Below are 17,116 nucleotides of genomic sequence, written 5' to 3' on the forward strand. Positions count from 1 at the left end.
CAATTGCTCAGTGAGAAAGAGAAAAGAACACGAACCTACTGGGCCCTAAAAACAAATTGGGAGCTTGCGCTGCGCCCGCTCACTAGTACAGCACCGTACAAGGCGTACAACTGAAATTAGTAATATTAGTATTAGTGTAAAAAATTCTGAATAGGTAACATATACGTACTAGTGCTTGACATGCAAATGCCCAATAAATGACACCTTGCTGTCACCTCTATTGACAATGACAAGTTTCAAGATGACATGTACTGGGACCGCGTCGAGCACCAGTACGTTTACCTTATGCCTTTCAAAGATAAAATCCGAAGTTCGACAGCGAACTCGAAGCTAGCCGGTTAATTAAGCGTAAAATACAGTTATTTCCCGATGTCCCGGTCCATTTGCATTTCTATAAGGAAATTATGCAAACGAATCAATAGAAGTCCCAAGAAATTATTACATGAATTTTCGCGCTTCGCTATTTTACTTGGCGAACTTGAAAACACAAACACCACCCGAAATTTGTTACAAAGTGAAATGTTTGCGAATTTATTTATTCCAGTATTTAGTCTGCCTTGTTAAGATCCTTTTTTCATTATTTCTATCCGTACTAAACTCAATAATATATTATGTTCTTATAATAATACGCCGAGCTCTGCAGAATCTTGACGTGAATAAGGCCAATGGACCAGACGGTATACCTGCACGTGTACTAAAGCAGTGTGCGCCTGAGTTGTCTTCTGTACTGACACGCCTGTACCGCCTCTCTCTCCAAACAAGAACGGTACCGAAATCCTGGAAGCTTGCAAACGTGCAGCCAGTACCCAAGAAGGGTAGTCGTGCGGATCCCTGCAATTACCGACCAATCGCCATTACCTCCATGCTCTGTAAAGTCATGGAAAGGGTACTTAACGGCAAGCTGCTGGCATACCTCGAAGCAAATGATCTGCTCAGTGACCGTCAATATGGCTTTCGCCGAGGTCGGTCTACTGGGGATCTTTTAGCGTATGTCACGCACTGCTGCGGCGAGGCCATCGAGAGGAACGGTGAAGCGCTTGCTGTTTCACTAGACATCTCGAAGGCCTTTGACAGGGTTTGGCACGCAAGTCTCCTTAGCAAGCTTCCTGCATACGGCATCCCTGCTGTCTTTTGTAGCTGGCTATCTGATTTCTTGAGTGAACGGTCGATCAGAGTAGTTATTGATGGCTGCTCTTCGGACCTCATGGCCATTGACGCCGGTGTTCCTCAGGGGTCTGTTCTCTCCGCAACCCTTTTCCTGCTCCACATTAACGACATGCTGCAACCCAGCATTGTAGGTTATGCAGATGACAGTACGGTTGTTGAGAGATATTTGGCTAGTGCAGGGGACAGCAGGGAGGATATACGTTCACAGAGAGAGGCCATGGTTGAGCGAATGAACTTGACCCTTAGTCTCGTTTCCCATTGGGGTGATGACAATCTGGTCACGTTCAATGCCTCCAAAACGCAGACGTGTCTATTTTCCGCAAAACGGAGTCCATTCGACCTGACTCCTTCTTTCCGGGGTGCATCTGTACCTATTACCGACAGCCTGGAACTCCTCGGCATGGAGCTGAGTTCAGTCCTCAGCTTCGGCAGCTTCATTGAGTCTAAAGCACAAACTGCGGCCAGAAAGCTGGGCGTCCTAAATAAGGTGAAGCGATACTTCACACCTGGACAGCTTCTAACACTTTACAAAGCTCAAGTCCGGTCGTGTATGGAGTATTGCAGCCACCTGTGGGATGGCTCAGCTAAATACCAACTCGCCGCTTTGGACTCAGTGGAGCGCAGAGCCAGGAGGATGATTGGCGACAAGAAGCTAACGGCTAAGCTTCAGTCTTTGGCCCATCGGCGGAAAGTCGCCAGCCTGTCGGTATTCTACAGGTTGCACTTCGGGGAGTGTGCCCAAGAGCTACACGAGCTTATTCCACCGTCCCCATTCTACCATCGGACTTTTAGACGCACGGCCGGTTTCCATCCTTACTTGGTAGATATTCCACCAATTCGCACGAAGCGCTTTGCTTCTACTTTCCTTATGCGCACTGCCAAGGAATGGAATTCATTGCCGGCGTCTATATTTCCGTGTTCTTATAACCCGGCAACCTTCAAATCAAGAGTGAACAGGCACCTTCTGGGCGAGCTCGCTCCATCGTAGGCCACGTCTACGCCTCGGCTAGTCTGTGGCCATGAGTAAGCCCATTCATAATAATAAAAAAATATATATATATATATATTATAAAAGCAAAAATAATATATATGGGTGTCTGTTACTATTACACTTCAAAGTTCAGAATCGATTACATGATTTAACTATTAGAGTTAGATTAGACCAAGAAAAGTCTGCAACGATTTCGATAGCACACGCAGTGCAAGTGTTATTTTAAACGTCAAACTTATAACCCAAGCACTGCTGCTGCAAAATTGCTGCAGAATTTTATTGGTCTGAATCTAATTAATTTTCACTTTGCACAATCTATTAAAAAGTACAAATGGTGTACAAACGCCTTAACGCTAGGGATTTTGATGAAATTTGTAAAGTAGCATGACTAGAAAGCTGCATCCTGCTTTGCAAGACTACTTTATTTTTGTATATTATCCACCCCCTAGGTGAGGGAGTGGAATAGTCACAGACCAAATCCAGTTAATCTATACTATCTTTCTTTTCTCACGTAGGTTGAACGCTATGATCAAATAAGATCCTAAATATCTTTGTCTAATCTAATTAAGAATAGAGGTAAGTACTTACATGTAAAGATGGGCAACGTGTTGTTTAAATTTAATCCGAACTAGGCACTTTAAATATGTTGGAAGGAAAATTGAATTATTTATCGACAGCATATATTATGATATGTACCTAGTTACCAATATGGTGGCCAATTATGCATACGTTTGTGCAAGAAACTGTCAAGTTTTTCTATTCGAAACATTATTTTGTTTCAATAATTTGAGTAAATTCATCTCATGCTGCCCATGCTGGTACTTCACATGGCTGTATTTGGCAAATATGTATTAGTGTTCCTTTCCTTTTGTTTTGTACCTATGTCAAAGTTAAGAGATGTAACACGAACATTTGCCACTACAGCCGTGCGAAGTGCCAGCATATAACTTCTTTATATCCGTGTGGAAACTTGAGTTAGGTCAAAACTTTGTAGGTTCCAAATACTGATCCATTTTATTCGGCAGTTGGATATGTTCAAAATCAGATCTGATTTTTTAAACAACGGATTAAGTTATACTTTGCTAAAGTGGATTTCAGAATAACTTAAGAGTAAACTGAGGTTATTGCGGGCGTATAATAAACTTACCATGATATCATTGTCACACAGTTAACTGACATTTTATAATCCTTATTACATAGATACTGCGGGCCACCAACGGTCAATACTTACTGTCAATACTGCTACTATCATTTCACCAAAAGTATTGAAATTAATTTAATCGTCTTCGTCTTGGACTATTTAGCCCATTAAATAGTTTGTAGCTGCAAATCTCAAACTAATGTAATTTTACTTTTATGACCTATTAACTCACATTATAGACGGGTCTAACGCGAATTATATTCAATTACCTTGATTTTCCGACGTTTCGATACAGGTTTCACTGGTCGTGATCGCGGCTGACTGATGTCCCAGCAAAATGTCAAAACAGAGATTTGTGCATCTACCCGACGAAAAGTGTATGGAAAAGTTTGGGGTAGACATCACATTTTCAAACCACCCACCACACATAATGTTAATTATTGTCAATAGTTTTATGACCTAATTGATGATGTATATAAGGGAAGCCAAGAGAACTCATAAAAAGAACCAAAAATTGTGGGTATTTTTTTAATAATCACATCAACCTAAAAAGGTCCCTACCTATAAAATACCTATACCTATAAAGTAACATGTAAGTTAATACTGCGCAATGTCGTTTATTGCTACGTTTTTCAAAAACGACTTTACGTTTTTGAACATCTTCTTCGATGCGGAGTCCACAAGAGGCCGACCGAATTCAATGGAAATCTGCTTCCAGTTTTCATTCAAGAATGTTAACATGGCGTCACCTGATGATAGATAAAATACAAGTTAGTAAAAGTATAAACTTTAAGGGTCTCTGATCTAAGGGGCTTTGACTGCAAAAGTTGAATTTATTTACCTACTCCAGAAAAACATTATTTGTCTATTAAGATTACGAATATATTATTCTAAGTATTTAAATAAACTGTTTGTTATTAAAGGAAGGTTTTTTTAAGCGTTTTCTGTGGACACCGGCCGCCACACTTCAATGTGTGTTAACGTAAAGATTCTTGAGCTTCAATAGCATAGAATAAATTAAGTTAGGTTAAGTTCATTAAAATACATTTAAATCGGAGTATGTCCTGCTGCATTTGATATCGACCCAAAATTTTTGCAAACCACGGCTTATTAGTTTATTTTCCTCGACATGTTCTTCACTGAAGAGCCAAATTAATTTCACATCATATTTCACATATTGAGAAAGATTTTTACGTGGCTTGATCCAAACTCACGGCCATACTTAGATGCCTGTGCCTGATAAAAATCTTATAAAATGATTCACTTACTCAGTTCCTTATTTCCATTAAAGAGGTTGGTAAGACTGAAGTGTGCGTTGTCTCTGACGTCGAAGTCGAAGGAATACTTGGTGGGGATCATGTGGTCCTTTCCTTGCGCGTCCTTTTCAACTTCATAGTGCATAAGCAGCTTGATAAGGATGTTTTCTAAAAAACATTAAATGAATTACATACTTTCTGTCTTGACTGCACTAAACCGAAACTACTACTAAACTTGGTTTTTCGTGATTTGGTTCACTTAACCAATGTCACCACATTGCCACAAATAATGACATTAAAATAAATAAGGATTAGCCAAGGTAAACACATTCGATTTTTTTTTGCATTCACGTATCTAAATAAAATAAGATTGAAAACGTATTATAGTCTGTGCTCATCCACAATATTAACTGATATTTAGCCTACTCAATAATTAAAAAAAAATCGTATATGACCTCTACTCGCACTATTTTCTTTGTACCTATTATCAACAAAAACTATAATAATACCAGACATAGGTACATCATCATCATCATCATCATCATCTCAGCCATAAGACATCCACTTCTGAACATAGGCCTCCCCCTTGGACCTCCATTCGTACCGGTTGGAAGGTACATATGTTGCTTAAATTGTTCATCTCAAGTCTTGTGTTATTTAGCATGTCGTTTACAAATTAGACCGTAAGTTCCATTCTATAGTGAGCAGCTTTTTCCAGTAGCGTAGCTAGGCGTGGGCGAAGTGGGCCGCCGCCCACGGCCTCACGCCCTATGGGGGGCCCCGCGCGAGGCCCCTTCGGGCACAGTCAAAGAAAAGGGCCTCGCAGATGCGAATTCGCTCAAGGCTAGATTAGCTCACGCTACGCCACTGGCTTTTTCGCGGTGGGTTCGTGAGATTCGTTGAGTTTAGGGTGGTGCTGTTAGTACATTGCGCTCGCCTATACATGTGCGATAAATTATTTTGGCACAAAATTCTGCCGTTGCATGCAATGGAACCATGAATGGAATTTGCTTACTCATTTTCAGTTTCATCTGTCCGTCACCAGTGATGGGCAGGATCAAGATCCTGCCGGCGGCAATGTAGTGTCCCTTGACCGAAGCATCCAAATGGAAAGATACCGACAAGGTCTTCTTTTGAAGATTCCATCTAGAAAGATATTTTTTATTCCAAAAATGCACATACATTTACTCTGTCAAGCAATTTTCGTCAGTAGGAAAGGGCGGCGAATTTAAAAAAGTACGCGCGAAGGGTTGTCGTCCCATAGAGAACTTGAATTTCGCGCCTTTCTCTACTGAGAAACTTGTTTGGCCGACTATAGTTTAACTCATTATAACAGACACTGGTAATTAATATAGAGTTAGGCCAAGAAAAGTCTGCAGCGATTTTGATAGCCTACGCTGTGCAAGTGTTACTAATACGTCATAATTTCATAGAAGTTTGACGTTTAAAATAACACTTGCACTGCGTGGGCTATCAAAATCGGTGCAGATTTTTCTTGGTCAAACCCTATATCTTGTAATCAGTCTTAGACATCTGGCCAGCAAGGGGCACACGGAAAAAAGTATATTATGCCAACTGTCATAATTATTTATCGTCTTATAATTATATTATTGCTCCTCGCGTAAAAAAAAGATTTAACGAATACTCGCAAGTACTCAAATATTGCACTCAAGAACTATAAACGGGGTATCAGTTTTCATGGCTCTCGAGTTCATGATCATCAACGTAAATAAACCGTCTTGAATCAGGAAGTAACTAAGAGACTGGCCATGCAACCAGCTAAGAAGGTAAGTTGCGTAAATAATTTAAATTTTTAGCGCCTTTACAATATATCTAATTTCCAATATTTCACAAAAATACCTAAAACTCATCATACAAAATGCAGACCTAATGCCGTTAAGGGATAAAAGAGTTTTCCTTACTTCACGTTATCAACTATTGATGCCTTCAAGCCCTTCAGTTTTCCTTCTTTAAGGCTGAACTGGAGACCCGATAAGTCGAAGGAAACATCGTCCATGTTCATAACGTCTAACACTTCCACTCCTTGCTCAGGCAAACCAGACATGAACAGAGGGAAGACCTTTTGGAACGCTGGGGTCATGCACGCCGAGTCTTCGAGGTTGCATTTACCCACATCAGGTAGCACTGAAAAAAGTGAAAAAGGAAATAATCATACTAAAAGTCACATTTCGTCAAACCGTACTTAAGACGAGCATTGCTTAATAGCCTTTTTGCTTAACTAGGACCAAGTAGGCCGGAAAACAGTCAGACCCTTCAAAATTGTGCGGATAAAATGTGGTCGAAAATTATCTTATTTAATAGCCCAGTAAATAGTATTAGTTATTAAACATTATTAAAGTTCCATTCCTAATTAAAATACAATCGGATTTATGCAGCAACTTTTTTACAAGATACCTATAAGTATGCAAGATGACATTACCTACGGACTCAAGGAAAACCTGCATAAACTGGATTACTTCTCGCATGACAAACCCAAGATCAAATGTAAGGTTGGCGAGTTGATGAGACCTTAAATCGCTTCAGGGTTCCGTACCATAAAATTACTAGCCTTGGTCACTATTTCTATTTTGCATGACTCGGAATTTTTCACTCGGAAGATCCAATCCACAAAAATCTGTTAGTAAAATTTGAACTCTCTGACAAACGGAAAAGTCATTCATTTAAATAACAAATTTTAGAGGATGGATCTTTTACGCCAAACTATTTACGTCCATCTGTAAAGTTGTTTCTTTAATAACAATAAATTATTATGTAGGCTAAATTATCTACACTAACAAAAAACTGACTAAATCGATCAATCCGTTTTGGAGATAAATGGGTAGGTACTTAATGCAGTTTGCGCACAAACAAACAGTCCTTCAACTTAAAAGAATAAAGTAAAAAATATACCATTTATAACAATCAATAAATAACCACACCTGCATCGCACTTAAGTGGAATATTACTGTTAATACTTACTTACTACTTAGGATACTAAATATGTGTAAAATATGTTCAAGACATCTATTATAATACATACATACATACTATAATACATGCTTCTTTTTCAAGGCAAGCATGGGTGCAAAGAGTCAGCAGCGACTCTGTGCCAATGACCGTGGACTTGCCGTGACCATGACTTTGATTTGATTGTATTATGTTTTCGATTGGGGTTTCCTGATTAAAAGCTTAATGTAGGATATTATTATAATATGCGTCATATTATTTAAATTCGTCAATATCCTATATGTTTCTTTTACTCCTCAAACAAATTTGATAAATAAGGCTTACAGAAACGATCGATGTAACAGAATATACTTCATCATCATCATCATCTCAGCCTATATATGTCCCACTGCTGGGCACAGGCCTCCTCTCGAGCGCGAGAGGGCTTGGGCTATATACTTAATGATTGAAAAATTATTTTCGTCCGATCTAAAACTTTATCCCAACGACAGTACAGTGAAATTATATCGAATCGGCACTTGACACATTGTTTCAGTATTTATTAAACTAGTGGTTTAAAAGTGATCCTTTGCAACGGTAACCGGTAACATTTCCGGAAATATCCCCTACTCGCTACCCTATCATTATTTTATAAACAGTAACTTTTTTGTTATTTTGATTCCGTTATTGTAATTTATAGGTAGGATGATCCACGCTAGAACTGCCCAGGTCCGGGCCGAGGCAACCGATACTTCACCTTCTATGAGAGGTGACCGGTGATCAGGTGATGTTTACTATAGAACCGAGGTGTTGGATGCTCCGACCCGGACCCGGGCCGTTCTAACGTGAGCTATCTTTAACGCTAGGTAAAAATGTTTTTTGTTTTAGGTACTATTCTCTTGAAACTACGAGTATATATCGAATAACTGAAGTGAGTGATTTTTCACATTGGAATAACCCATCCATCTTAAGATACGAGTATTAAAAAAACAAAAGTGTAAGGTAAGGTGGGATAAGTCTAACACGGTTTTTTTGCTCGGGGCAAGACAAACAGTATGAGGATTCCATACCTACAAGTGATAGTCTTATCCCAGTGATAGTCTTACCCCATTGTTCCTTATATTCGTAAAATTTCCTATTAATTATGTATAATCGGCATCGGTAAACCGCATTCAATTATCTAATGAGGATCGATGAAATAGACACGTAATAAATGCAATAAAAATGTCATTCATTTGTAATTAGTGCCGTCACTAAATCAATAAGAGAGCCACCCATATAACCATTCCAGTCGCAGAATCATCAAAGTGGTAACTAAATGTCAGATGTGTCGTAACAGAGTCCACACAATGTGTCTAGAATTGTTTCGAAACAAAGTGTCGTCGCCGTGTGTACACTTTTCCGTAACAAGGTGTCGACACATTTGTGTGCACTTTGCGTGCGGTTTGCGACTAAATCTGACAGCAAATTTGTGACAGCAAATGTCAATATAAAATACCTCTTGAAAACCAAGGTTTGTCAAACTACTATTAGTGTCTCGTGTGCTCGTAAGTAATTCTAGTAAGTCATCATGGGCGATGCAAATGATAATAATCGACCAAAACCATATAAACACCCAACACCCGTCAACCTTTTACAGAAAAGTTTTTAAAGAAATGCAATAAGCTACTTAGGTCAGCCAACGAATGCTCAAAAAAGTTGTAGAGGGAAATGCTCGGAACACAATTTTTGACTCTGTAACTTGGTTTGGACAAGTTAGGAGGTGAACATATCAAAAGTCCCCGGCCGTAGCCCTTGAGCGGGGGGAAGAGAGGGGGCTTTGAATGTCCCATTTTCCGGTTTTTCGATTATATCTCGGAAACTATGCATCTTAGCGACATGGCCACTTATACAAAATGAAAGTTAATTTAATTTGTTACAAGTTTATTCAGTCAATTTTTTCGATATGTTGAATAGTTTTTGAGATATCCGCTCTTGAAAGTTTATTTAGGGCTCTCAATTTTATCTTGATATATCTACATCAGTGAAGGTGCTAGGCCGTGTATGGTATCGTTTTCGTATAAATCTGGGTTGCTGAATCCATTTAACATGGAAACCATTCCACAAAATTAAAAAAATCTTTTTAGGGTTCCGTACCTCAAAAGCATAAAACGGAATCCTTATAGGATCACTCGTGCGTCTGTATGTCTGTCTGTCTGAATACACAAAATAGTTCTTTACCTATAGATGACAGGAAAACCTATTAGAAATGTGCAGTCAAGCGCGAGTCGGACTTAATGTACGGAACCCTTAATACGCGAGTCCGACTCGCACTTGGTCGGTTTTTTTTAAACTCCTCTTGACGCTTAACCGCTGAACCGATTTCGTTGAAATTTGGTATAGAAATAGTTTGCATCCCGGAACAGGACATAGGATAGATCTTATAACCAAAATCATCTTTTGAAGGTGTGAAAAGTGGCGTGGAAATTTGTACGGGAAATCAATAACCGCTGAACCGATTTATATTAAATTTGGGAAGGTCTACATCTTTGATTTAGTTAAAAATGATAAAAAAAAACATGACTTCAAACCTAAACTTAAACAGTATTAACTTCAAGAAGTCAATTCTGAATTCCCCCCTACACCTCATTTCACACCTTTGAAGGATGATTTTTGAGATAACTTATTATGTCCTGTCTCGGGACTCAAAATATATGTGTACTAAATTTAAATTAAAACTGTTCAGCAGTTTAAGCGTGAAGAGGAGTTTAAGAGAAAGTAAGTTTATATGTTTTTACTTTGGAATGGTGTCAATGTGATACCATAACTAAATTTGGTACTGCGAATTTATACGAAAACGATACCAAACATGGCCTCGTAGCTTTACTGTTGTAGAAGTCAAAATAAAATTGAGAGCCCTAAATTCTTATTACTTGACCAAACTTGTGTAGAAGGAAAAGGAAAAATAAAAGTCTTCGGTAGGATTATAAGACACAAATATAATTTTTTTTTGCGTTACTATTTCAATTATCAAATATAAACATACCTTGATTATATTATTCTAGTGAGATCCTCACAGATAAACAAAACCATTTACTTAAAAAATTACAAGGTCGAAATGTCACGGAACTTGTGAGAGTAATACGTGAAAAATAAAAACTTTTATGACAAATAAATCTGGACACAATTTAAGAAGCATCCAATTGCGTCGAGGAATCATCTGTATGTTTGCTTGTTTCATTACCTCCTCGCTTCTTTTTTTGTCCTTTGTATTCTGTAGCAATTTGTTAGATCTGAAAATAAAGATAACTTGCGTCGTCACGGATGTCGATTTATAGGTTTTAGGGAGTGCAGAATTCGAAAACGATGATCATTTTATAATCCAAGATGGCCGCTACGAATTTTGTCAGAAAAGTCGTCATGAATATCGTTTTATAGGTTTTAGGAAGTGCCGATTTCGAAAATGATGACCAGTTTGGAATCCAAGATGTGTGCCGTGCACTTTGTCATAAAAGTCGTCATGGATATCGTTTTATAGGTTTTAGGGAGTGCAGAATTCGAAAATGATGACCATTTTGGATTCCAAGATGTCTGCCGTGCACTTTGTCATATAAGCCGTCATAGATGTTGATTTATAGGTGTTAGGAAGAGCAGATTTTGATAATGATGACCATGACAAACAAAACGACATCCATGTCGACTTTTAACATAGTTCATGGCCGCCATCTTCGATTCCCAAATAGTTATTATTTTCGAAATCTGCGCTCCCTAAAACCTATAAAACGACAGCCATGACGACTTTAATGATATACTGCATGGCCGCCATTTTGGATTCCAAAATGGTCATCATTTTCGAAATCAGGGCCCCCTAAAACCTATAAAACGACACCCATGACAACTTTTATGACATAGTGCGTGGCCGCAATTTTGGATTCCAAAATGGCCATCATTTTCGAAATCTGCGTCCCCTAAAACCTACAAAACGACATCCATGACGACTTTTATGACATAGTGCATGGCCGCCATCTTGGAATCCAAAATGGTCATCGTTTTCGAAATCTGCGCCCCCTAATACCTATAAAACGACACCCATGACGACTTTTATGACATAGTGCATGGCCACCATTTTGGAATCCAAAATGGTCATCATTTTCTAAATCTGCGCCCCCCAAAACCTATAAAACGACACCAACGACAAGTTTTGTTGGTCATGGTCATCATTTTCGAAATCTGCTCTTCCTAACACCTATAAATCAACATCTATGACGGCTTATATGACAAAGTGCACGGCAGACATCTTGGAATCCAAAATGGTCATCATTTTCGAATTCTGCACTCCCTAAAACCTATAAAACGACACCCATGACAACTTTTATGACATAGTGCGTGGCCGCCATTTTGGATTCCAAAATGGCCATCATTTTCGAAATCTGCGTCCCCTAAAACCTATAAAACGACATCCATGACGACTTTTATGACATAGTGCATGGCCGCCATCTTGGAATCCAAAATGGTCATCGTTTTCGAAATCTGCGCCCCCTAATACCTATAAAACGACACCCATGATGACTTTTATGACATAGTGCATGGCCACCATTTTGGAATCCAAAATGGTCATCATTTTCTAAATCTGCGCCCCCCAAAACCTATAAAACGACACCCATGACAACTTTTATGACATAGTGAGTGGCCGCCATTTTGGATTCCAAAATGGCCATCATTTTCGAAATCTGCGTCCCCTAAAACCTACAAAACGACATCCATGACGACTTTTATGACATAGTGCATGGCCGCCATCTTGGAATCCAAAATGGTCATCGTTTTCGAAATCTGCGCCCCCTAATACCTATAAAACGACACCCATGATGACTTTTATGACATAGTGCATGGCCACCATTTTGGAATCCAAAATGGTCATCATTTTCTAAATCTGCGCCCCCCAAAACCTATAAAACGACACCCATGACAACTTTTATGACATAGTGAGTGGCCGCCATTTTGGATTCCAAAATGGCCATCATTTTCGAAATCTGCGTCCCCTAAAACCTACAAAACGACATCCATGACGACTTTTATGACATAGTGCATGGCCGCCATCTTGGAATCCAAAATGGTCTTCGTTTTCGAAATCTGCGCCCCCTAATACCTATAAAACGACACCCATGACGACTTTTATGACATAGTGCATGGCCGCCATTCTGGATTCCAAAATGGTCATCATTTTCGAAAGCGGGGCCCCCTAAAACCAATAAAACGACATCCATGACGACTTTTATGACATAGTCCATTGCCGCCATCTTGGAATCCAAATTGGTCATCGTTTTCGAAATCTGCGCCCCTTAAAACCTATAAAATGACACCCATGACGACTTTTATGACATAGTGCATGGCCGCCATTTTGGATTTCAAAATGGTCATCATTTTCTAAATCGGGGCCCCGTAAAACCTATAAAACGACATCCATGACGACTTTTATGACATAGTGCATGGCCGCCATCTTGGAATCCAAAATGGTCATCATTTTTGAAATCTGCGCCTCCTAAAACCTATAAAACGAGACCCCTGACGACTTTTATGGCATAGTGCATGGCCGCCATTTTGGATTCCAAAATGGTCATCATTTTCAAAATTGGGGCCCCCTAAAACGTATAAAACGACATCCATGACGACTTTTATGACACAGTGCATGGCCGCCATTTTGGATTCCAAAATGGTCATCATTTTCGAAATCGGCACTCCCTAAAACCTATAAATAGACACCCATCTCGACTTTTATGACAAAGTGTTTGGCTACCATCTGCATGCAAGACATTTCTATTATTTTTACGTACAAAAATGGCCCCCTGTCAACTTCCAACCGAGATTTAATCGATAATTTATTCGATTAATGTTCAGATTAATTCAATTTCAATCTATGTTAGGTCGACTAAACTAATCGTGATTAAAATTTGAGGATTAACTTTTTTTATTCCATTAATTAGTCGAATAAACAGTTAATCTATTAAGTCCCATCTCTGACCACGTCATTTTTACACTTTGAGAATATCTGAAAACAAATGAACACAAGGAGCCATTTTGCAAATCCAGTAACTTTGTTATTACTTTTGACAGCGCGTGTCATGTGTCTACACAGAGTCGACACAAAGTCGAAACATTTGCGACTACTTTGTGACTGCAATATTTCTCAGCCTTAAACCATATTTATACATCATAATTAACAAGTTTCGTAGTATGTAAAGCGTTATTTCTGTTATTTAAGTATAGTATACGCATCGAAGTACTAAAAATGCATCAAATAATATATTTATGAACACAAGCACTGAGAAGTAAACAATTTCCTTTCCGGCTAAACTAAAACAATGTGGTGGCGCGTTGATTATATTACACTTAGTTTATCAAATCACTCGAGCAGTTTAATTCCCCATAATAATTTAAGTCCTATTGTAATATAAATGCAAACAATATATAATTACGTCTTGTAATCCGTTTTAGAGATGGCGTATTAATGTCACTTATTTTTATTTAACTATTTTTCCATCTGACAGTTTCCATTTGACAGGAACAAAATGAACGAATGAACGAATGATTTTGGCATAAAGTAGTCGCAAACCCGAAACAATGTGTGCACACGGCGACCACACTTTATGTCACTTTGTGTCATGTGTCGACCCTTCCCCATTTCTGGTAACTGTGTCGACACGGCGACGACTCTGCGACTGGAATTGTGACCGAAACAGACGGTGTCGACACAAGATGTGTCTACACCGTGTCGTAACGGCGACTGGAAATGGTTGTATGGGCATGCACCGACCTCTGACTAAAAATCATTCCGTATACAATTAGCATACTGGTCAGGCCAGTGTTTAGAGTTCCGTAGCCAATATAGCAAAACCGCCAATCGCGTCTGTCTGTCCGTTCGCTTGTCAAAATATCACACTGCCAATTTTACTCGAAAACCATATTTTAGTTAAATTTGGAACTTAGGTATATTTTGTAAGCAGCCATATTTAGTTCAAAAGTAAAATTTGAAACAGCGTAAATTTTATAAGGGCACTCCATACATACTACTTAACATGTTACTAAACGTAGAAAATCAATATGCAGCAATTGTGGCACATCATTCGATAGGTCTTTGAAAAGAACTTGGCTTCAAAAAAAATTTTTTTGTTAAATAATTAAGTACCTACTTTTGAAAATAAGATAAGATAAGATAATATTTATTCATTTTAAACTTATGCTAATTTGATTTATACAATGGTAATTATACAATTTATACTTAAATACTAGTTCATAATCATAATAATCTTCGATATTCCAATAAAATTAGAAAAAAAAACGAAAATATAACTTAATAAACACTTTTAAGGACTCTAGCTACTGCTTGTGGTAATTAAGACAAATCGATGAGGAAATTCCTTCTAGGTAAGTATTTTTAAGTTAATTTTATTCGTATATTTATTTTATTTGAGAATTATTATTTAATTTACTCTTTTATATCTTTAATTATCTCTAACTGTTTATTTTCCTTACAAGGGTTTCTCTTGCCCCATAGTTTCTCTTACCCCGCCTAATTTCAATGAGCTTTTTCCAAATTTTTTTTTACTAACAACTTTTTATTAAAAGGGTTTACGCGTCGTGAATGTACACCTTAATGCATGTATGGCGTTTCTTCATATCGTATGAAGGTGCGGAACCCTGCATTATGCATGGCCCGATGCGCACTTATACCGTTTTTCTTTTATTGTCAACGTTTTCCTCCTATGTAAGTATACCATAAAAAAACCTGCAAAGAAGGTACGAGTCGGACTGGCCCACCGAGGGTTCCGTACAAATTTAACTTTTTATTTTTATTATTTTTTATTAAATTATATTAAATAATCATTTATTTCAGATCATGTTAACAATCCGTAGAAATTGTTAGTTTGTCTTAAGCTACGTACTTAATAACTAGTGTTATTTTTTACAAATGTATAGTTTTCAGATTTTTCCCTGTACCGTAAACTTAGGTAGCTTTAGTCTACAACTACCTATGTTCCAAATTCAAATTCCAGTAAAATATGTATAGATAGTTTTGAAATTAAATTACGTTGAGTATATATAGAAAAAGCATTACGATATCTAAGATCGATAATAAATGTAAGTAAGTAGTGTACTTTTACTGAGTTAGCGACGTTATCATTTCAAGATTTATATTTTATATAAATAAATACTTTACCTGCACAGTAAACGAAATTCACAGCCATTAGAGAAACGACAAGATTAAATGTAACACCCATTTTGTAAATTATAAAATCCAACAACAATTATTCAATTACACTAGGTCTTTGGTGGCGCTCAAACTCGAAAGTGAGTCAGGAATCATCGGACCTTCATTATATAGGTCTCGAATATATAGGTAGTCTCACGGCGACCGCTGCGCCACTTAGGTCATTAAAGTGGTCATTTTCCGACAATTATAAACAACAAGCTGGAACATATTATTATATATAATTATATTATCATTCTATACCGGCGTTGCGTCTAGTTGTTGTTTGAGATGCCATCTTCGTTAACAGTAACTGGTGTGGACGCAGTTAAGCAATACGTACTGTGTCAATCCAAAAAATAATACAAAATTGTAATCGATACTTAATGCTTTCTTAGTCAATAATTTATACTGTTATAACAATCCAAATGCGAGGCAAGGAACGTTACTACTTAATATCAAATGGAGATTAAACGATATTGTTGTAAAAAGCTTTCGTTATAACAAGCAAGGAACGTTGGAACTAGCTTACAGCATGTGCGTTGTTCCTATAATATGTACCCAGTATAAACTCTGGCTGTTTTAGATTAAGTTTGCTAAAAAAGATGTAAATTAAGCTTACATATATTATTTTATGCTAATCGTTTGTGTAGTATCGCACCAAATTTTGGAACTTTAAATAAGGTATTTTATTCGTAGGTAGACCACAGAATCTCCTACATAAAAGCAGAGTGTTGCAAATACTAATTAAAACAAGTCTACGCAGTAATAAATGGTCGATAAAAATAACACACAATAGACTAAATACACACACTACATACATAAAATATTCGTCGACAAATAGTATCGATGAAGTTAATAAGTTTGTAAATTAAATATGGCATAGTGAACCTTCTTTAATCATTTATTTCTAAAGAGCGATTGTTATTTGGGTTAACACCATATCCAATACTTTATCATGATCATGTAATGAGTTAACTCATTCGCGGAAGAAGTGCATTTTCCTAATTGTACTTAATTAGCCATGCATCAGCTGACTCCTGTCAAGTTTAGGTTTTATTGTTTGGTTGATGGCAATAGAATAATGGTAACATTCCATTTCTAACCGCAGCTGCACTACCGGTACTGAACTCGTCGCTGTCATTGTCAATTTCCATAGTAAAATGAACAGTAATGCAGCTGTCGTTGGAAATGGACTGTCACCTTAACATGCTGGCATTATTAATTAGTCCACCTTTGGATGAAACAAAAACTTATTTTGGTCCCATATTGACAAGCTGATTAGGCCATCATCAGCAATCAATCTTGAGTTATTTTTAACAGCCACGATGTGTATGAAAAAAGCCTTAAATAATTGCTTAGTTCAGAGGTTTTTACTCGTACATATAGGT

The 17,116-nt window shown here is 37.8% G+C and overlaps 1 protein-coding gene across 1 annotated transcript; it reads right to left on the reverse strand.

Annotated features, from left to right (window-relative positions):
- Positions 1-3,813: 3,813 nt before the first annotated feature.
- LOC134667881 (circadian clock-controlled protein daywake-like) lies at positions 3,814-15,848 on the reverse strand. The gene is made up of 5 exons (XM_063525275.1): positions 15,696-15,848; positions 6,478-6,700; positions 5,571-5,701; positions 4,568-4,723; positions 3,814-4,048 (listed from the first exon to the last, which is right to left on the reverse strand). Exons 1-5 carry the CDS (start codon positions 15,754-15,756, stop codon positions 3,897-3,899), a joined length of 723 nt encoding a protein of 240 aa, XP_063381345.1. The 5' UTR covers positions 15,757-15,848; the 3' UTR covers positions 3,814-3,896.
- Between the last annotated feature and the right edge of the window lie 1,268 nt (positions 15,849-17,116).

Source organism: Cydia fagiglandana, chromosome 10 (assembly GCF_963556715.1).
Source record: "Cydia fagiglandana chromosome 10, ilCydFagi1.1, whole genome shotgun sequence".
Taxonomy (NCBI): Eukaryota; Metazoa; Arthropoda; class Insecta; order Lepidoptera; family Tortricidae; genus Cydia; species Cydia fagiglandana.

What these genes read in the sequence shown, in the direction of transcription:
- LOC134667881 (XM_063525275.1), bottom strand. Translation starts at nt 15,756, where the DNA reads ATGGGTGTTACATTTAATCTTGTCGTTTCTCTAATGGCTGTGAATTTC. An exon ending in GAATTTCGTTTACTGTGCAG is followed by an intron (nt 6,701 to 15,695) that starts GTAAAGTATTTA and finishes CACTTTTTTCAG; the next exon opens with TGCTACCTGATGTGGGTAAA. An exon ending in TCAATAGTTGATAACGTGAA is followed by an intron (nt 5,702 to 6,477) that starts GTAAGGAAAACT and finishes ATATCTTTCTAG; the next exon opens with ATGGAATCTTCAAAAGAAGA.